This window comes from Serinus canaria, chromosome 14 (assembly GCF_022539315.1).
Source record: "Serinus canaria isolate serCan28SL12 chromosome 14, serCan2020, whole genome shotgun sequence".
Taxonomy (NCBI): domain Eukaryota; kingdom Metazoa; phylum Chordata; class Aves; order Passeriformes; family Fringillidae; genus Serinus; species Serinus canaria.
In genome coordinates, this window is record NC_066328.1 from 6693653 (window position 1) to 6716243 (window position 22591).

The 22591-nt window shown below is 37.3% G+C and overlaps 1 protein-coding gene and 1 long non-coding RNA gene across 11 annotated transcripts in view; one reads left to right on the forward strand and one right to left on the reverse strand.

Moving 5' to 3' along the window:
- The window catches only part of LOC103817716 (uncharacterized), a 64833-nt gene that overhangs the window by 5847 nt on the left and 36395 nt on the right, over positions 1–22591 (forward strand). The window lies entirely within an intron of this gene.
- MRTFB (myocardin related transcription factor B) overlaps positions 229–22591 on the reverse strand; it is a 67843-nt gene continuing 45480 nt past the window's right edge. For 7 of the 8 annotated variants that reach the window (XM_030229521.2, XM_050980258.1, XM_050980257.1 and 4 more), the window contains 9 exons: positions 19575–19715; positions 17910–18157; positions 16205–16358; positions 13066–14088; positions 11555–11710; positions 9081–9239; positions 8655–8792; positions 7254–7314; positions 229–5598 (listed from right to left, as the gene is read on the reverse strand). In XM_030229521.2, coding sequence (XP_030085381.1) covers positions 5060–5598; positions 7254–7314; positions 8655–8792; positions 9081–9239; positions 11555–11710; positions 13066–14088; positions 16205–16358; positions 17910–18157; positions 19575–19715 — 2619 coding nt within the window. In that variant the 3' untranslated portion in view covers positions 229–5059. The remainder of the gene's footprint in view (positions 5599–7253; positions 7315–8654; positions 8793–9080; positions 9240–11554; positions 11711–13065; positions 14089–16204; positions 16359–17909; positions 18158–19574; positions 19716–22591) is intronic. The other variant, XM_050980259.1, reaches the window with a different exon arrangement.

A 22591-nucleotide genomic window follows, 5' to 3' on the forward strand; every position in this document is an offset into this window, starting at 1 on the left:
AAAAAAAAAGGAAATCCAAACCTAAACTTCAAGGGTTCAGGAACTCTCTGTTCTTACAGATTTTTGCTCTGATTTTAAAGACAAACCATAATTCTTTTGGGGTTTGTCTAAGTGCAGATTCATTCTTACTCCTTTTTGTGAGAAAGGTACTTAGAACACAGGCCCAAATGTATCAGACCCGTAAAAGAATAATATTTTCATTTTAAGTAGTAACCATGGACAAATGAACACAGTTTTCCTTTTTTATTTGAGACACTTAGCAAAAATGCTGAAATATCAAACATTTCCTCAGTAGCTACAATATTGCCACTATGTACAAAATATTTGATAAATGTAGTACACATATAAAAATACAGTATGCATTACATATATACAGTACAATGTGCAAAACATATGGCATTCAAACATATGGAATTGATCTTAGGGGTGCAAACAGCAAATACAAAGGCATCATGGTTCTAGAAAGGCAATACATAAACTGACGCCCTGATTGCCATAATTTGCATTTAGTAAAGTAGTGCTTAAATGAAGAGGGCCCCAGAGACAGGTGTTTATCTTCTTCTTTTCACAAAATGAGATGCTAAGACATAATGATGACTATGAAAAGAAGAAGAGAAACACCTACTTGGGTTAGCGTTATTTCTACTGCAAGCAGTACTGTGAAGAAAATCCTATCTGGAAAAAAAGCCTGTGCTATTATTTACTACAAATTTCTCAAACAACAAAAACAAATCTGTACTGTTAAACATCAAAAACAGCTTTGAAAATATCTACATCCTTAATTTTAAAAAAGTATGGATAACACTTTTGGGGACTTAATTTCCTATATTTTAAAATACAAAGTGCCTCCTTTGGCAATAGAAATGGCAATGCTTTGGTTCCTATTTAAATTTTTATATTATTATAATTTACTTTAGGCTGTCTTTTGAATATCTGAGCTGTATTTTATAAAAATAGTGTGATTATATAGTTATTAACCATTCCCGGCTTTTTTTTTTGAGAATTTGCTCTCATAGCTAGAATGGCTTTTTTTGGCTAGATTTCTACAAATACATTTATGCACTTTCAACTTAAAACCACTTTCTATTCAGTATTGGACACTACAGAATGATGTAGCTGTCTCTTTTTTGCACTTGATTCCTAGCAAACTGGTATAAAAGAATATTTGAGATTATTTCAGGTTTGAATGGATGCTCTTTATTGGCCATGTATACGCTATATGTAACTCAGTTCCACGGATCTCACATGAAATACTTTCTGGGGTATGGTCTAGAAGTCACTGAAAGGTGATTTCATAGACCACAACACAAAGAGTTTCAACAGAACATTTACTAGAGATAAGTGGAAGATTTTTTCCAGTTTTAATAGAGTTTGCTTTAAGTTTATACACTTAAGATGCCATCCAAATAATAATTGTTTACATCGGTGAACTTTCCTGTGTTTTGATTACATAATGCCCTTCCAGTTCAATGTATTCTGTAATTGCAGTTTCTCTGTCTTGAAAATAGTTCAGCAGCTTGTACTTGTGTTCTGATTACAGTGCCTAACTTTGGAGGCACCTGAATGTTTGAGATTATGTTACAGAAAAGGTTTAATATTGACACTTCTCTTTGGATCACCATCTTTGAACATGACTCTTGTTGGTGAATTTAGAAATACCTGGGAAATAAATGTCAGTATAAAGTAGTGATCATTTCTAAAAGCTGTGGCCTCAGCTTTTTAAAGTTCGAATTCTGCAGGTCTGCAAGCCCAAATTGCTGGATTACACTTTTAATTTCTGTAGACAACAACTGCCATAAATTAATTTTATTGTCAGAGAGAGTATGACAATGCTTTTTTAACAACTTCTAATGTTAAACAAAATTTTGCCTGTAAACTTCCTTGCTGTAACTGATGCTGAAGGGCACTAAAAGTGTGCAACACAGGATGTGACTCCTCTTGAGTAACATCAGCCTAGGAAAACATTGTCTGAGCTCTCTCTGTCTAGATGTGTAAACAACCAACTTTTGATTTTCATACTGATTCAAAGGTATTCTTAATTACTTTGAAGGACCCACTAACACCACATTTGATAGGATGCATTCTGTTAGTATACTGCAGCCATTAAATGGCAAATTTAGTGCCAGTGCATTCCTTTGCAACTGTTCTCTTAATGAGAAAGATTCAGTTCTGTGCAGTCAAACTGCACAGCCACGAATAAATTTCTAAGATGTATTTGTGCTACAAAAATTTCATGTAAAACATGCACACACAAAAGTCTAAGCAAAACCTATTTCTGCCATAAACAGGCATATACAACTATGGCAAACATATCACATTTCAGAACAAAGTCTAAAGCAAACCATTTTATATAAGGTTTAATACACAATTCTGAAATGTACAGAAAAGTAATCACACATTCCCTACACTAGAATATTTGTACTTCAGAAACTAAAATGATCCCTTAAATTTTATTTTTTTTTCAAATAGACGTTCAGAGCAGAAAGCTATACCGTACTGATAACAAGACATCTCAACTGTTTGGGTTTATTTCTGCACAAAGATTCCTATGGATTTATTAACATTCTACACTGCCAATAAGGGTAATTTTGTAGCAAGATGACTTTGCCAGTTTCAAGCTGTATTTACATGCACATCAAAAATGACAGTACAGTTGCTCTAGGCTAATTTGTCCTCTAAAAATTAATTTACTTGCCTCTCATTTAATCAGGAGGCAGGGTCAAAAAGGGATAACTCTAACCACACATATATTGTATGATGTCTGGTGTATCACACAGAATAAACTGACAGTACTGCAGAACACTAAATTTCATTCAGAGTTGTTCCTATCAGACCAAGAGTCCTTAATTCTTATTCTCGTAACAGCCGAGGGCACTTCGTATCTCAGAGTATCAGCTCCCAAGATAGGATGATGAACAGGAATGCAAAAAGTTGAATGTTAAGTGTTCACTGTTATTGAAAAAGTCCTATACCATCAAAGCTTAAGGCAGACAGTCCACATGTAATATTGTACTCAAGTAGTGTAGGCACAGCGAGAAGGAAAAAGGAATTATGTCTTTCAACTGTGTGTAGTGAAAATCTCCGAAGATTGTTTTCTTGTACTTAGTTTCATATTGCAGTAGTTCTTGGCCAGTAAAGCCAGTGAAGATACATAACAATTTAAAGTGCTGTAATTGATATGATGCAAACATATGGTATCATTCAAACCTTGAATCAATGATGTAATCCATTATTTTATCTGAAGCCAATGGAACTCTGTCATATCAGTAAACCAGACTGCGTTATATCTGGAGATGCAAATTTTCAGTTAACTCCATGACACTTTCTGACAGAATATTTGTTTGATGTTAACATGATTGTGTTGTGTTTTAATTTTTGAAAAATGTGAAGGTTTTCAGTGTTTCTTTGATACATATCATTATTCTAAGAAGTAGGCAAAAGCTTTGGGGCATTTTTTCATTCAATCCTACAAAACTTTATTTTTGAGGAGGAAAGAACCATGCAATGAGATCATTTTTCAGACTAGAAAACATACAATATTTCTGCATTTCAGTAAATGGGGAGTGTTTCCTTTTATCTTAATTTAGGAATTCCCTAATAGGAAATTCCAATTTTGTGTTTGATTATTAGCCTCCATCATCTATGGCAACATTTAACAGCTATTACCTGAGAGACAACCACAGAATGTCAAAGTATATTAGTTCGACTTGATTTTTCTGTTTTTCTAACTGCTTTTAAAATAGATTCTGAAAACAACAACTAAGGGCTTTAAAACAACAAAAAATATTCATGTGCTGTGCTGTGAGGTAAGAGCTTAATTTTTGCTATTCTCTGTTTCAGATATGCAATATGCCTTCTTATCACAAACAGTACATTCTGATCCTGGTATTTAGGATTTGCACTGAGCAACTTCTCTGTTGGTTTTCCCAGATGTTATGTAGTGGCAGACAAAGCTGTTCAACAGACAAAGTGTTCATTAAGAAATTATGGTTGTCCTGTCAGCACTGTCCCCTGCAACTTGATCTCATCCTACAAACATCTTTTATTGAGGGCATTGGGACTATTCTTGCATAGATGCTTGCAGGATTGTAGTGTACAACACTAATAATTAAACTTTTCTACTTCCTCAAACTTTTCTAGTATGCTGAGATACTGAATTCAATGATCTAACAAATATCCTCAAACACAAAGCAAAATAGGATATTTACTTCCACTATAATAATCTCTTGTTTGAAGACCACTGTGTTCCCCTCTGTTCACAAAAATAAGCTATATAAAGTTAAAAGAGTATACAAATAACTGTCTGATATACACATTAAAACCTAGCTATTAAATCCAGAGCATTGCTATAGAAAATTCAGTGTTCTCAATATTACCACTATTATTAGCTAATTCACTGGCATTAGCTTCAGTGGATTTCTTGCAGTTACACTTAATATCCCTTTGGATGAGTTAAATTCCTCCCTCATGATTAAAGAATGGGGGAAGTGTTTTAAAATCCACAAAAGCAAAATATAAAAACAATTTGAACAAATTAAGAGACTAGATATATGAAATTTCACTGAACCAGCCAGTGCTTCTATTTGCCTTTGCCCTCACAATTAGTTCTGAACCTGGCTCAGGCTTTCCACAGGAACAATGAAGTGCAGTGATACCTCCCCTCCCCCAGACATTTGCTCACTGGGTCAATACAGAGAACTGACATCTCACTGTCAGTTTAGTCATGTTGTGTTGCTCATTTAAGCTTTACAAAGTCACAGACGTAACTTCTTTCTTAAATATTTGCGATATATTTACCTTGGGGTACTTTTAATCACGAAGTACAATCATCCTTTCTTGACTTGTGAAATAACAGCTTTCAGAGGGCCCTGATCTGCATTACTGATAGGTGCATAAAGTGATTCACTGTTGTAAACTTGAAAATCAATAAGGAATTAGCTTCAAGCATTTGTTCTTCCAAACATTACTGTCTTAGTTTATGTTAACTGCAATCAGAATGGTATGATAAAGGCCCTCTGCTGTAGAGAGACTTGCAGGTCATGTTCTCATTGGCTATAGCTTAATCCCAGTGCAACTGTAGATCTTGTGGATCTAGAAAGTCAGTGGAAAACACGCTTGGGGCAGCAGAACTGAGAGGGGTGAGTCCAGATGAGGAGCTGGGCATTGTAATGTCCAGCCATTCCATATTGTCCAAATTTGTATCAGGAAGGTCAAGAGACAAACAAGAATTATTAGTAGTAAACTGTGGGTCAGATGTTTCCATGGGTGAATGAGAGTGATCTAAAATGCTGGAGTGATTAAGCAGATCATTCTGGAGGTCTTCAATTAAAGAAAATGACTCTCTGTCCTCATTACTGCTTGTCAGTTGAGGAATTTCATTACCTGATGGTAAAGTTCCATCCAAGAGGGCTTCAAGTTGGTTTTCCAAACTTATAGACAAGCTGGTTGTTGGTTCTAAGGACACAGGAGGAGGGGCCATTTGGATCTGTGGAGGTGGACGGGATATCACTGTGTTCACTGGCATTGTAGTGATGTTGGCTGTTACTGGTCTCATTTTAGATATGGGAGATGGTTCTTCTTTTATTGGAAGGGAAATCTCTGTAATAAAAAAACCCCACTGTTGAATTCAAACAGATATGACATAATATCCTCAGAACTTCCAGCCCACTTTGGGATGCATCCTCAGTGCATTAAGTGCAATACCAGTCACTTTGCTGCTCCACTCATATTCATATACATCAGACTCTGGCATGGCCTCCGTGAACAGCAGAGTATTTTAAACAAGTCCCAGAGTTCTGCTTTCAGTGATAGCTCAGGAAATTAGCATGAGTATTGATGAAAAAAGGAATGTATCTCTAATGTTACCTTAACCTCCTTCATGTTTGCAGTTCTTCTCATTAACTGGAATAATTATGGAACCAACACATTTCCTTGTATAGAACCAATTTTCACTTTCATCCCTGTTTAGTACTGTCCACATTGGTTAATTAAGAGTCCATGAGATGAAATTATGTGATTAAGAAGCATTTATTCCCAATTCTAGAATCTAAAACTACACTTCTGTTAAGAAGTTCTATGTAAGACAGTGGCAGTAACGATAAGGGGAAATAAAGCCTAAGTTCCAATTTACTCTTAGATGTGAATGAAGCCCAAAAACAAGACAGACAAATATGCAAATAAGTCCTCTAGCATAAGTGATGTTCCTAGCAGAAAAAATATACCTGATAATATATTTTGTGCTGGTTTTCCAAGCAAAAACCCACAGCCTTCTCACTCTCCTGAAGTACATTAGTAAACTAGACATTTTTCAGCTAAGAGCTTACTTACATTAAGTGCAACAGCCCTGAATGTTTTACTTTTTTTTTTCGTAAAGATGATCATTAATTCAGTTTGAGTTGTTGAGTACTCAAGTTACTTATCTCAGTCTATTCACATTTTCTGCAGGTGACCTTGCAATTTGCTTTGAAAAAGAAAAAAATACTCTGATGTTTAGAATATGGCCAATATTTTCCAATAGCCTAGAAGCAGTCCCTCTGCCCTGGCATTCCCTCCTGTCAAGATCCTTATATGACAGCAGTTACAAACCATTCCTTTAATTGAATCGCTTGGCACCAAAACATCTGCCACTACTGTAATGGCTTCTTAGGCTACTAAGCCTAATTATGGCTGAAAGTCTCCTTCTTTTATTGCTGAGCTACTCTGTTTATTACTTTAGCTATATCAGTGCCTTTCTGATAGCTCCCCTATTTTAACTGACATAAAGTTGTTATTCATTAATGTCTCCATGTAGTTCATGCACATTTTTCCAGTAATGTATCTCTGATGTTTATAACTGATAACACATGGTTATATTTAATGAAATTTTACTATCAACATGCTTTAACTCTTACCTTATTCTATTCTTTGTATAATTTCAATAAACATGTTAAGGACTTGCTCAACCTTACCGATTTTGATAAAGTATGTCTGTGCTAACCTAAGGTGTCATTTTAATCATTTGAATGCTGTAGAGATTATTGTAAAGGTCTGCCTGAGCTAATTTGCAAACATTAAGTTCCACAGCAGGTTGACTGTATGTGTTTTGGTAAATGTTTTCTTTAATAATGAACTAAGCAAACTTTCAAAAATTTAGTTTCATTCAGGCTACATAGATTCTAACTCCTGTTCCTAAAAGAATTCTCATTTGATTATAGCAGCGAGTTTTTACTACCAGGTTTTAAATCTTTATATCACACAGCTGTCAATGAGCTTACCTCCACTCTTGATGAGAATATCGAAAAGATCATCCATCTGCTGACTGTGTGCACTGGAAATCTGTAGTGCAGGAGAACAGGGTTATTCTCTTTCATGTGGTATTTTTTCCTACGCTTATTGTTCCTAGTTTCTATCAACAGTATATAAGTACTAACCTGTAATAGACTAAAATTCTTAATAGGAAATTGTCTATCTAGAAAACAGATGCTTTGGAGAGACGTTTGCAATCTCTGTAGTTGGTTTCAGTACAAAGGAATAGTGAAAAAGCATGACAAAGACTTCATGTAGGCAACCTAGGAGAGTGGAAGCTAGGGATCAGGAGAGTTACTAACCCCATTCTGTATAAGGATAATAACTGCCGCACTTGGGGTTGCAAACCCTGCTCTACTGTCTCTCAGAGATAGCCTGTAAATGTCCATCATGTAAGATGCATTTTACTAGGTGTCTTTGGGGGTTTTTCCCAATTTATAGATTTATGTTCTTTTATTTTTTAAGGGGGGAGGGGTAAGCTTTCCAGAACTGCTCATCTTTGTTTTAAACAGCCATCCCCTAAATAACTGAACCTTAAGCAAAAGGTAAGAAAACCCCCCAGAAACACACTCATTCAAACAGTCTAGAAAAAGTGGAGACTTTCATGAAGGTCTGAAGAAGTGTTTTAAACCATTGCTTATACTCCAGGGATGGAAAGTGATTTGTCATCAGGAGATCTAGTGGGGAGCCCCTGGCTGACCGGTAGGGATAGAATGACCTAAGACAACCTGTGTGCCCTCACTGTGGGATGTCCCACACATGCCAAGGACACAGGAAAGTGCATTAGGCACCCATAGCTGTGTCTGAGATCTGCCACCACAAAACCCCAACCAGCACAAGGGGCTACAAGGTTTTATCTTTTGGGATAGTTCTGAAATGCACGAAATTAGGAATGCTCATTATTACTCATACTGGCAAAGCACTACACAGGATTATGCACCAAGATCACGCAATACAGACTCTTTTGAAGCAAGCACCTATGCTCATGTTTGCCTGTGTATATAATCACATTCACACACATTCTCCTCATGTTTACTCACTTTGGAAAATACAAACATATTTCCTTTCTTAAGTGTGAGGTTTAGGTATCACATATTCTCAAAACAAGTCATCTGAAGACTAGTTACTGTTAGTGCCAACAGCAGCATTATCCCAATTAGATGTAACACCAACCAGGAACTGTAAGACTTTTTTTACATATATAAAAGAGTAATGAAACAGGAGTTCTGTAGTTAAACACAGTTATGAAACTAGTGACAGGGTTAGAAAATCTTGACACCAAACAAAAAAAATCAAAACCTAAAACAAGCAATGGTTTTGGTAATTGTAGAGAAAAGCTTTGTTTTCAACAGACTAAAGAAAACAAGTACCTCACGGTGTGATGGCTGAATGCTGCGGGTCTGTTTTATGGCCTCTTCGTATCGAGGAGGATCTTTTGTCTTGGACACTGTATTGTTGAAGAGGGGTTGCTGAACAATGTAAGGCTGGGCTTGAGATGGAGACCCAGGCTGCATGAAATAACAAAATAATGACTAAATAATGTGATTTAGTGAATTCAGGATGTATCAAGTGCTACCGATTATTCTATTTTGTCACATCAGTCCATGTATTAGTGTAATCAGAGAGATAAAGTAAGTTTCTTTCTCCCTCTCTCTAACACATATGCACATATCAGCATTATTTTAATCTACAAAACATTCTTCCTTGAGTGAACTGCCAAATGTAAACAGTCACATGTTATATAAGAATAATAATATAAACCTGAACTTTATGGAAGATTGTTAGGATATCCTTACCTTGTTGGGAGCAGCAGGTCCATTCTGCACAGAAGGGACCTGATTACCACCAGGGTGAATGTTAGAGTTTGATGTTTTATTAATAAAAGATTGTGAAGGTGTTGAAACTGGTGCAGTCTGATAGGAAAATACTGCATTTGATGTGGCAGGTGGAAAAACCTGAAAAGGATTAACAGATCAGTCTAAGATTGTGGGTTTTTTATTTTAAAAAAGGATAACATTGGATATATTACATTAATGAAATAGAAGACCTTTTTTTCCAAAATACTTGCTTGCTTAAATTCCCTATTCAGTGAATGTTATTTATACTGATTTTTCCTTCGGTGGAATGATTTCTAAATTCAGAACAGTTAGTTTCCGAAAGAAACTCCATGCTCTGACATACTTTCATTCATCACTCATTACTAAAAATATTTTCCTGCTATTTTCCAGGAAGCATGAGGAAAGTGTATGGAACAGTTCAACAGCTTATCCATGATTTCCCTAACTAGTGGACAGTCAATAACATGAGCTTATTTCTGACCTGATACAAATTGTACATATACCCACATTTGCCCTCGCCTGCCAGTTTTAAGACAGAATGGTCTGTCTGTCATGTAATTCTAATTTTTTTTTTTTTGAAAGTAACTACAGGTATCTATGAGGATTGAGGGACAGGCAAAAGATAAAACTGATGTACATGGGTATCAACTATAAGTTTGGTTACTGGTATTTGAAACTTTTTGTTTCTTCAACTGGTAGTCCACATACTCATTGCATGATTCCCAGCAGTATCCTATTTCTCATACTTTTGAGTTAAAGGGAGATTAAGAGAAGCTATGAATGCATCAGCATGTAAGGCTGTTGTAAATTCAGTATCACTCCCAAATACTTTTATAACAAAGGTGACAAATCTTAGGTCATGGATGGAGAGAGGTAGATCTAATGCTGAATGCATGAGGGGTGTCCTGATCTGTTGTATCCCATCAATATTTTCATTCTGATGTTAAAACCAGTGCAACAGCTTGCTTCAAACTCTGCTGGGAACTGTGGTCTTCATGGCTGATCTGAATAGTAGGGAGGACTGGAGGGCACAGATCTGGATTATGTCCTACAGACATTTCAAGGAACTTGGAGGCAATGGCAGCAAGCTGCCAGTCTCTGGTACAAGTACATACCTCAGGATGACGGAAAATTTCTCTATAGGACCTGTTACATTAACAAGGTAAGATTAGCCCCTCACCAAATCCCAGAGAACCTGCATTAAATCTGCTTTTTGGATGTACGTTAATTTTGACTAATGGGGGAGAACCTCAATGTCCAAGAAATCACAGAGATTGAACAAGCAGTCTGAAAAGTATTGATGCTCCTCTAGCTGTGTCCCCCTTTATTACCCAGCTTTCTAGAGAATGGCAAAGCACAATAATACATCTTCTAAGGTAAGTTCTTATCTGCAACAAGAGCCCAAGCAGAGGCAGATAAGGTTACTCAGGTACAGTCCCCAGATCACAGCAGAACATGGGGATCATGATGCACTTTTGTAAACTGAAATAAGAACTTTGAAGGCTGAGATGTGTAGTTACATAATATACCGTAAAAATGACCCTCTTCATCTTGAAATTTGAGTTGTTTCTGAATTATCTGTCCCTAGGGGCAGGCTGAAAAACCTTGCTGTCCACTGATAAGGATGCAATAAAGGTCCAAAACTAATCTCCACATTCCTAATAATAGAGGTCAGTCTAGAAGAGGCTCAGAGGAGGAGAAAACCTTTTCTTCTGTGATGACTGGTGCTGATGGGTTGGTATCAGTTCCCATATGAACATGACTGGAGTGGCAGTCACAGCTGTACATCCAGTGCTGAGGAACAAGTGTTGGAATGGGATGTTACAGAGCTGATTGGTTTTGGTAGAGAGGAAGAGAAGGATCTCTCTGAATCATACCCTCCATTCCTTAGGAAGAGGTATGGTAGGGTTTTGACTCACTGGAATTACCATCTTCAGGATCTGAGTCCATAGCTTTCTTCATAAGGAGGGATGAAATCAACAAGGAAAGTCAAAAAATCAGAATTAACTTCTATAAAAGAATAAATCTTTGAAGTCATAAGTAAAAGCTTTCTCTTAAGAACTGCCTATGAGAATCTCCCATTTAGAGTCAGTGGCAAATAAGAGAAACTGACTGGAATGTACCTGGTACACACCACTTGTGCCAAGCATGAGGAAGGATGTAGTACGAGTCATGCCCTAAGTGTACCACTAAGATAAAAAGTCTTTAGACAATGTATTTATCTGCAACTGAAAAATAAAGTCGTGCACAGACTAAAATTTTGGAAAAGAAGGAGTTACAAGACCATTGTATCACACAGAAAAACATGGTACAGATGTTAGGTGACTTGATCATTTGTATATAACACAGATGACACAAAAAAGATTCTCAAAGCACTGCCTAGAACTAGATTATACAGCTATTTATCTTAATGTTTATTGCTATCCACAAACCTTTCTGATTTGTTGGGTCTGACCAAGTGCGTGCTGCGTGATGGTATTTTGTTTTGATTGTGGAGCATGCATCTGAGGTGCTGTCTGCACCAGGCCAGAGGAAGAAATAGGAGCAGGTATTTGTGATGGGGTCTGTATTCCAGCTTGTGATTGAGCCTAAAGGATGAAGATAAAATATTTGAATTATTTGTATTTCACACTAAGTTACATAATGTAAAAATCTACTGCACACCTTATGAAGAATAGCAGTAATGTGTCCTGGCAGGGATGAGTGGGAACTGTACAGGAAACCAAACTTACTGTGTTTGGTACTGGGGAGTTCCCAGCTAAAAGGTGATGTTTATTTTGCCAACAGAGTTAAAGACAAACTGGAGAGAGCCCAGCGGAAATGCTAAAAATAACAGGGCACAGAGAGAGCAGATATCAGTAAGAAAGGACTATAAGAACTGGCTTGAGTAATCAGAAGACAAAACTGATAATGCAAGAAAAAGGCTGCTTTTAAGACTATGGTAATTTTTAATGGCCAATGAAAGGCAAGAAGTGTCCAACCTCATTAAAACCAATTTTAAGTGATAGTGAGAAACTTTCTGCAGTATAGATGAAGTAAAATATTAGGACAAGCTGCTTAAGGTTGTTACAGAATTCTAGCAGGATTTTAGAACAATTCAGGTGGAGATCTGGGTGTATAACTCCCAGGAACAGTTCTTGCACTGCAGACTGGGGCCCATCCTCACCAGAATTTTCCATGCCTCATAAAGGTTGCTTGATGTGCTGCTGCACAGGCTTGCAGCAAGCCTAGGCCTACAGCATTCACAACAGCCAGGGACACTGCAGCTGGAAGAATACTTTGCTACCATGATGGGTGGCAGGAAATGTTCAAACAATGCCACCGGGAAGTGCATTATTGCTTAATTCTACCATTCTTAGTTCAGACCAACAGGTTACATTGATTCAGCTTGGTCAGATTACTCCTATACCTCTGTATTTATAGCCTGTCTTGGTTTATGCTGTATTTATTCACTACCCATAATCAGCCCAGAAATAATATTTGCACAACCATGGTTTCTTTTTCTAAGTTCACAGGAGAGTTCTACAATCTGGCATTCACATTTTTATATATATATTGAAGCACCACATAGTAGGTAGTTCAGATATGTTTTGCAAACAGGGCTATCTCAAAATAAAGTATTGAAAGTATAGCTCTCTACTGCAATTTACAGTTAACAAAATGATGGTATATGCTACTTTATATCAAATTGTGCATGGAGGCAGTAAATGGTAACGCAATTGCTTTTCAGAAAAGAGTATCTAGGAACAAAAGTTGCAAAGAAACAAGTGTTAGAAGCAGGTATTACAAGATCAGCTCAAGCTTTTGACCTGTTTCCCTTAAGCAGAAACAGGCTAAGCCTGAGTTTTAAGTTAATCTTACAAGCAGCACATTTACCTATTTACACTAATTATGAAATACTGCCATGCAGGTTACACGATAAAAAAAATAGAAACACCCTTACCTGCAACTTGATATTTCCAACCGGTAACTGCACTGCAGTAGCAGCATTCGGTCCCTGGATGGACAGTGGGAGGAGCAGCTGGGCAGTTCCTTGGGTAGTTAATAAAGCTTGAGGCTGAGCAACAACTGCAGTTTGTGGCTGCCTCTGTGGACTAACATAAAACTGAGAAATGGCATTCTGAGGTTCAGCTTTGGCCACAGGTATCTCCTGCTTGATAACAACTGCCTTTTTGGCAACTGGATTCTGGCCAGCGGTGTACACTGACTGTCCTAAGGAATGGCTGGCTACAGGTACAGACTGACTGGTACTTGAGCAGTCAGCAGGAGCAGTTTCATCTTTGACAGCAGCACCGAACTGCTTCTGTTCCAAAGCAGCTGAGTTACCAAAAGTCTGAGACTGTTGCTGTTGTCCTCTTTTTTCAACCTCAAGTTGCATTTTCAATACTTCCACAAGTTTTTGCTCTTGTTCCAGTTTTCTTTTGAGCTCTTCAATTTGTTTTTCTTTTTCTTGAAGCTTGCGGTCCTTTTCTGCTACATCAAACTCCATGGTTGAGATGCTTCCACTGCTGCGATTCTGATTATCCTCGTTTGTACTTGCCCTCAGTGGTGAAGTACTTAGGAACTGGGATGGTGACATCATGGTCATTTCTGGGAAAGTGTCCGCCATACTTGTATCATCTGTGCTTAGACTGGACTGTTCAGAGGGAGAGGGAGATATAGGCAGGGGAGAGCTGATGTTTTCAGTATTTACTGCTTTGCTGCCAGGTCCAGTAGATGTTTTTTCTGGAGGGAAGCTGGATGTTGTATTAACCACTGGTTTATTTACTGTTGCAACAGGAAATGCCACAGTCACTTCCCCAGTGTTACCTGTGGCCCCACTAGAAGTGGTCACTGTCACAGAGGTACTTGTAGCAACCCCATTGTTGTTAAGATCTTGATAGGTTTTCAGACGCTCAATAAGATCTGTTTTTGTTCCAGACACTGGTAATCCCCTCAGTTTCAACTCCATTTTAAGCTCTGCTACCTGAAATAAATTAAAATAAAACACAATAATAAAAAAGGAAAATATTAAAACTTACTGGTATGCATTCTTATTACATCTTAATAATGAAAATTATTTTCATTCCCATATTTGCTAGTTATTAAACCTCTGGGTTCTGACAGCATGCATTATCTATGAACACATTTCCATGACCTCCTACTTACTTCAGTGTTTAAGTGGCCAAAATCTTAGCAGTGTTCAGTTGTTCAGTGAATAGTAGCAAACTGATGATGTTTTTTCATAAATATGCAACATGGAAAAATGCACCTACAGCTCCAGTTCTAAGCTAAAAACCTCTGTAGCAAAACAGCAGACAATGGCAGCAGTGCAGATAAAAGCAGTGAGCAGCAGTACGCTGAGCCCCTTTGTTACACCATCAGGACAGACAGATCTGTTTCTGAGAAACTTTATCAGGTCAGCTGATGATTCAATAGACCCATCAAACACAAAAGGCTCTCTTGCTAACTAGCAACCAGTCACCCTATGTGCCATCTGTGTTTTCTTTACAAAAACAGTATAAGCAGTCAAAATTCCCTTCTGACAGAAAAACGTTCTCATTTTTTCCCAATAAGCTTACAGACAAAATAAAGTGCAAATAAGTTGAGTGTAAATTGATTGATTCTATGCTTCAAAATATCAGTTAAAGAAAAGCAGTCACAAAGATGACTTCTGTTTATCATAAACATGCAGCACAACTAACTGCAGAGTTGGGGCTCCCTGCATATTAAAGCTACCTCTAATAGAACAAAAGGTAGTGACCTACCTCAGTAGTACTTCAGTACTCAGCCAGCCCAGAATTTAAGTTGGAGGTATTTTTGATTTGGAAATGATGAAAAGTTCACAGCAATACATTTTACATCTCTAAAACCCACAGCAATTTTATGTTAAATAACTCCCTAGCCAATGACTATCAACTGTTTCCCCCAGTCTGGTACCCTCTGCACTTGAGAGTGTGTTCTAATTTTTCTCTTTTTCAACAATTCATTTCTGAACTCAGAACTGATTTAGCTGATTCAGTGGTAAAACCACCAGCAGGTCTGCAAGGAAAGCTTATGTTAGTGTTACCACATCAGCAGGAATACCAATGAATTGTGCCAAGAAATAAATAAGTGAACAGTTTTAATCACTGCAAAGCACAATTCCAGGTATTAACTTAAATATCTTCACAAGTTTTTAACTAAAAATTTAAAGACTGCAAAACTGATTTCAAATGCTGTTTGAATTGAATTTTATAGACTTATTTCATATTAAAAGATTGGCTTTAACTTAGGACAATATATCTAGAGAATCCAGTCCTCTGAAATTTCTTCTTTTTATCCCTTCAAATCTAAAAGAATCCTCCTTCCCACCCCTCACAAACCTTGGTAAAGGCAGAGAGAAAGGAATTAATTGCCCACTAGATGTCCCTACGCGGCTGCTGAAGTTTGGCACATTCCTACCGCTGCTGAATCCTAAACCCCCACAAGCTGCTTCAGATTTGTTCCTCACAGTCTTTATTCCTTCTCAAGTATTTCTGAAGGAAGAAAATCTACAAAGTTAGTTATAACTGCAAGAAACTTTGGAATTTAGCATTCATTTTCAGATGTGTTGAACTCTGGTAAGAAGTTCTTTTCTGTTCTCTCTTTACAGTCTTATTTCTGTTTCTATTTATAGCAGTGACCTCTCAGAGTATGTTTTTATTAGGGCATCTTCTAATTTATATTGCTTAACTCAACCTCTTCAGTGATACACTGAAATTGTCATGAGGAAATTACAGCTCCTGTGTTTAAATCTGCCTGAGCTGAAAAACTTCACACGAAGTGAACCTCACAGCTTACCCAAGGTGTCAGTGAGGGACCAATACAATGTGTCTGAAATTCCTCCTCTTCTAATTATTTGGGAAAGAAATGTCAGTTCTCGAACATATGCATATGAGGAATCAAATGTTTCAGTCCAGGAGAGTTGTATATGAAAACTTTGACAATCTTCTTCTAACCAATTAGGAGGAAAGGACAGTTTTCATTGGTACAAATTACCAGGCATATTTTTGACAGTAACAGTTCACAAGTTATGAATTACAGTCATGCACAGGAATGGACAAATCCCTCTTATCTTTTACCTTCAAGTCATCCAAGCTTGAAGGTAGAGGACCTGGTTTCCTGCTAGGAACATTACTGTTCTGTCTTGGTGAGCTGGCAGCTGATGTTGGTGTACTGTTGTTCAGAGTATTCAGTGGTGAATTCCCATTGTTGCTCTGTTTGTCATTCAGTGGCCTTCAAGTAATAGGAAAAAGAGGGACAAGAATGTCAATGCTAAGTATATTGTGTTTTCAATCAAGAGGCTGTGATTCTGAATCTCACGTCTGTGAAGATAATGAACAAATTAACTTTTTTTACAAATCCATGCTTAACCTAACACATTACTGTTAAGTATTTTCAGTAAAACAAAACAGACAGGAAAACAGAGAGCTATTTTGGTTTGGTTTTGCAGTTAAGCATACCAATTTATGCTTCATAGTTTTGATTATTGTCATGGTATCTCCGAAGAACACTATGGACTGCAAACTCTATTTACACAAATGAATCACCAGCCAGGGCAATTAGTTTTTTTGTCTGGCATCAATAACCACCTCTTAATACTGAACTCTGTGATGCAACCCTTCCATAGCTGTCCAATGTTCACACGCAGTATGGACTGACATAAAGCAGTTCACTTTGAAGATGATGCCTTTTTACCAGCTGTACTCAAGAATCTCATATAAAGATTCTGAAGTAATCGTAAAAAATTAAAAATGCCACCATTTACATTCGGTATCAGCTCTTTTATTTCGTTCAGCTGATTTATGAAGAAATGTTTCTGAAATGTCAGTAAATGGAACATAAGAAGCGTGGGCAAGCAGGCAGAAACATCGCCAGTCCAAATGTTAGGATACATGGTAATTATAAATACAACCACAGATGGTAGCTTTAACTTTTCTAGCCTCACTTGCTAAAGAAAAAGAACTCAGTGAAAACTCATTTAAAAAAAATAGCTCCAAGTCAATTTGAATTTAGGGTTGTGTGACTGTGGCATGTTACACTTTAAGCACTTCTAAGAAAAAATTGGTCTTAAGTGATGAGAATGAAACTCTGCAGACAGTCAACTTCTTGTTTTGTTACGGGATTCTGGCAATTCTTTAAATTTAATTTTTTTTTTTACTGTTTCTACCTATAAATCAGTGAGTGTACTTCTCACTGTAAAAAGTGCTAAAGATCAGTACTAATGAGGAACTCATATAAGCATTAGAGATGAGAAACAACAGACATATCTTATCAAATCTAAAATAACTGTTATGTCTTATTTGTAAACTGCAAGAATGTGGTTTGTGAATTTGATGTAAAAAAAAAATAAACCCACAGGAATAGTGCATGACTTTGTTAAAGACATGGTCTGCAAGCTTCTCTCCTGCCTACCTATCTCACATTTGAATGAAAACAGTGTCAAAACTTTCTTGATTTTGCACAAATGCTTTTGAGTTTCAAATATTCATTTGGTTAGAAAAAATACATCTGACAGGTAAGTTGTTCTGTTTCCAGGTCACATAAAAATAACTAGGACAACCTCAAGGCTTCTCAGACCTCAGGGTTATTTTAACAGGAGAACAACCTCATCACCTTGTTAAATAAGGCAAATAATACCCACAGTAATGCATAATACCATTTAAAGTTTTCTTGGGTTCCAGCTGTCTCTTTGATGTTTGCAAACCATGTTTACTTCTAAAGCCCTAAGCCTATAACTGATGTATTTGTTTTTTCTTAAAAGGACACAAACAATGTTTCACATACTTCAGCAGTGCAGGTAGAATTGTCTGGTAGTTGTAGTGTTGTTGCTGTTGGCTCAGGATCTGCAGCTGCAAAAACAGTTGCTGCTGTTGTAGCAGACGAGCATAGTTGGAGTCCATCTGTGGCTCATTTTTCTCACCTTTCTGATCAGGTGGAATATACTGATGATACTTCAGTTTTTTCACCCTTGGCTTAGGTTCTTTACATTTCTTGCTCCGATGTTTATCATTTGGGTTCTTTGGGTGGCTTTGCTGTTTATGGATGGAAAAGATTGAAACAAAACCACAACAGATGTCATTTAAAGCAGTTGTGCATGGCTCAGAGATGCAGCAGACCAGAGCACTTTTAGTGTAGAGAGCTGCTGAAAACAATTGTCCTTGAAAACATCCCCAAATGAACCACCTTTGGCAGGTTAACGTATTCCAGTTGGCTTATCCTCTGCACATGTAGGGGTAATCAAATCACAGTTTGTGAATGGTTTTTCAAAGGTGGCATGGCTAAGGGATTCTACTAGTCATGACTTGTCATTAAAAAGAGCCATTCTTCTTAAGCAGGTAAGTTCAAAGCCACTTAGCAGTTTGTGGAAGTAAAAGCCAGTATTCTAAATTCCATCTGTAAACATCTGAGGTACTTTGAGGTCTAGACTGAAAGCATGGACAGACACTCCTATAAATTACACACAACAGTATCTTCATTAGCAATGCTCTAGTGGTTAAAACTCTCTTCCTTTACAAACTCTTTGAAATTCTTTTGAGGGAAAAATTGAAGGCAGTTACTTAATCATACAGAAGGTATCAAAGCAGAAATGCTGTGTTGATCCATGCCTGTTCACTACACAGATAGCCTCTTTAGGGGCACATCTGAATTAAGGTCCTGCATTAAGTAAGCTGGTACATATCCAGTGATTTCAAAGGATATAGCCAAGTTTATATTAGAAAGTAACTGCCAGAGGTCATCCTTGCACATTTAACTGAGTTAATTTCACTTAGGTAAGTAGAAGTCTACATACATATATTCATTAACACAGCTGAAGACAGTGAAGCTACTGAAATGAAACATAATGGACATCTAAAAGAAATCCCTCTGTAACTGTATTTGAAAGGGTTTTCAATGCTGCTGGCTAAGTCAGTGCAGAAAAGAGAATTGAGTATGTTCTTCTGATCTTTAACAAGGATACAGTAACTTCTCCCTGACAATGCACTCTGCTTATACATTAAACCAAGTAAGAAAATGTGGAAAAGGAGCAATGCTGTTCACCACTTTGGTTATAGACAGACTATGAATGCAGTGACTCTTTCTATTCAGCTATCCTCCACATAAAACTAGAGTAGAAGGCAGATAGAAAGTAAAAACTCTGTATTGCAAAAACCCAATGTCCTTATTTCTTAAAAACTTCCATAGCAATGTAATGCACAATTCTGCCTGAAAACTTTTGTCAACTGTACTGTAAGGACCTCTTGGAATAATGAGCTGATCTCTGGGCTACTGGCTGACCTTAGCACACAAAAACTTAAGAGTCACCAGCCCAGTATGCTCCCCTGAACAGCAGCAGAAGTTGTTCTTAGCTACAGGCACTGTAGGGTTACTTGTGTAATTAAACACAGCACTGTGTGTTTAGGACATAGATGAAGAATGTTGTCCTCAGGGGTCACAGTTGCAGGTACCCACCTTCACTAACGTTGGCCCAGGCTTTGCTGCAGATACAGTGGTTGTGGTCAGGGTGGTTGCAGCAGTGGAACGAGTCACGTGCTGTTCGATTGTAGAAGGAGTTTTGAGGAAATCAGGAACTGGAGAGGTTAAAGGTGGATACTAGTATTAAAAAAATATAAGGAAAAAGAGAAACATTAAAACCATCGACCACCTGAGTAACTGGAAAAAATGTGAAAAAGTTAAGACAATTTACTATCACGTCAAATTCACAAAATACTTTTTTGGAGGAATGGTGAAAACGGAACTCCTGTACATGTGTACAATATTCTATAAGGGCACATTTTGGCACACTTAAAACACAGCAAATAAAATAAAATGGTTTCTTACTTTGACTTCTTAGTTAGCTAAGAAAACACTGCTTTATTACTATAAAATTGAGGCCTTCAGTATTTTTTGTCTGTGAAGTCAGATTTCTGTGTATACAAGGAGAATCTTACCACCCAAACAAGTACTGTCAGAAAAGCATTGCTTTCCTAGAGGTCAAACTTCAACAGGCAAACGAACTTCTTGCTTCAGAAAGATCACGCAGCAGGACAGAAGGTGTATTTTCACCCTTTTTATGGTATTTTCACAGAACCCCACCACTGCCTGTGCCAGGAGGTGCATTTCTTCTGTATCTTATGCCAGCAGAAGTGTAAACCCAAACTTTGCTCATTTTAAATTTGTAATACCAATTTTTATTGAGCTGAAATTGATTTGTGATTTTAAGTCTTAAAGAAACCTTATTTTATTTCCTTCTGTGGTGGATATCCCTGTTATGGAATATAGACTCTACATAAACAGATCTCAGTCCTTGTGTTCCTAGATATACAAAGAAATCTTTACTCTTTTCTCAGAAACAGATTTTTCATTCTCTGATTATCTTCCTGTTACAGTTAACTGTGTTAACAGTTTTCATTAGTCTTTCTTGAGTATAAGTAACTGAAAATGTACAGGATATTCCACGTAGAGTCTCACTGCATCCTTACAGTGGCATTAGCACTTCTACTGGAATCATCTCTTCTGACAGGCTTGCAATTTTACAGAGGATGTCCACAGTAGCTCCCTGACTCCACTGCTGAACACTGCACCCCAGCTCTCTTCTCAGTTTTCTCGAGTCAAGAGTCCCCAGGTTTCCGCATTTCTCTGTCATGGGAAAGAGGGGCATTGTGTATTTTTCTTTCCAAGAACTGTTCATTCTATTGGAATTGCATTTCTCTCATAAAAGCCCAATCAACCAGTTCTTTTTGCGTAATAACAATCCAGCTGTGTGCTGACTATGCCTTCCTACTTTTGTTAGGTGATCTCTTTTTACGTCAAGGTTGTTAACGGTAACATGAAACCAGAACGTCCCAGATCAACTCCCGCAAAGCACTGGTACCAGCTTCCTTTCAGGCCAGGACTTCCCTCTTTCTGTCTCATTTCTGGTAATCTCCATCCTCATTTTCTTAATGTTTAATATCATCCAGTAATAAATCCAGCCAGATGACATCAGTTGCACTTCCATTGTTTGAGAAAGCAATTAGATCACCTAGTACAATGCTCCTTTTATAAAAGCCTCTTCTTTATATTCCTATCAGTAAACATCCTTTTTCTTCAAAATTAATTCCAAGACTTGCATTATAATTAAGTCTGACAGGTACTTTCTGTTTCATTTCTTCCTGTATTTTCCTGTATTTTTCTATGAGATTGTACCACAAAGGACTTGGTACACATTTTGCAACTCTATGTCCTGGTTCTTTTGTATTTCTGGGATAGCAGTTCCCAAGGTGCCAGTCTGCACGAACAAAGCTCTCCGACTTTTGCTCACAATTAATTTGTAAGAAATTTCCATTTAATCTTTGTGTTTCATTTAGACATCCTGCTGTGTTCCCAACCATCAGCTGCCAAGAGGCAACTATAGCTGCCTTCCCAGAACCCAGCAAAGCTGAATAGCGGGTTTGATCCCTGTCTTGCAGCCACACAGAGGAACAGCTCCTGATGATTGCTTTATAACATAGCAGATTTACCATGCCCTCCCTAGTCACTGAAACACTGTGCACATGCCTGGCCTAGGATCCTGTCAGTTTATGGTTGCAGGCTAAAGATACAAATGTCTCTGTTTTTATATCCAAGTTTCAAAGTGTTTGCTCTGGAAAGCATCTGAAATCTACACAGTGTCTGTTATTTGCTGGACTTGCACAACAGAAAAATCACCACCAAAACCCCAAATTACCTCTTTTCACATTGTTTGAAAATCATGGTGTTAAACATTTTCCTCTTGCCAGAGAGTAAATTATCTTCCCTTACACTAGTCATTATCCTTACCTACACACAAAGCTTTTTACAGACTTCCCAATTTCACCTGCAAGTGTTAGATGAGGCAATGAACTATGCACATAATTTATTTTTAAATTCAAAAACTTAGATTTAACAGGTCTTGACTTCTTCACTTGATTACTTCATAAACTAGTTGTTATTTAATCTGAACAGATCCCTATTCCAAATAATATGATTTCTGTACCTTTCCTGCTAGATGCCATCAAGAATCTAGCTGGTCAACAAGCTACAGAGAATATATTAGGGAAACAGTCATTCTGTCCCATCAAGCAAAATTCTTCAGCTGTTTTGAAGATAATTATTTAATATCTTCTGAACTGTGAATACCCCAATGTGATCTGTTTAGAGTATGACTAAAATGCCTAATCCTTACCAGATGCAAATACACTGAGTTTAAGCAAGTTTTAGGTCATCAGTCAACAAGAGCTGAAGGTTCTCAAAATTATGTTACATCCTCTGATGTCTGGAAATGTGCGGAGGAGGAAGCCTTGAAAAGAACTCTGGCTGCACTCTGCTTTATTCAAAACTTTCTTTGTATTTTTTTTGTTGTAATAAAATTTAAAATTTATCAGAGGAAATTAAAAAAATAAAGGAGCCATTCCCAGACACGTCTCCTGTAGAGATCTGCTGTGCTATTATTCTTTAATTCAAAAGGAACAAGGTGAGCATCTGTTTTA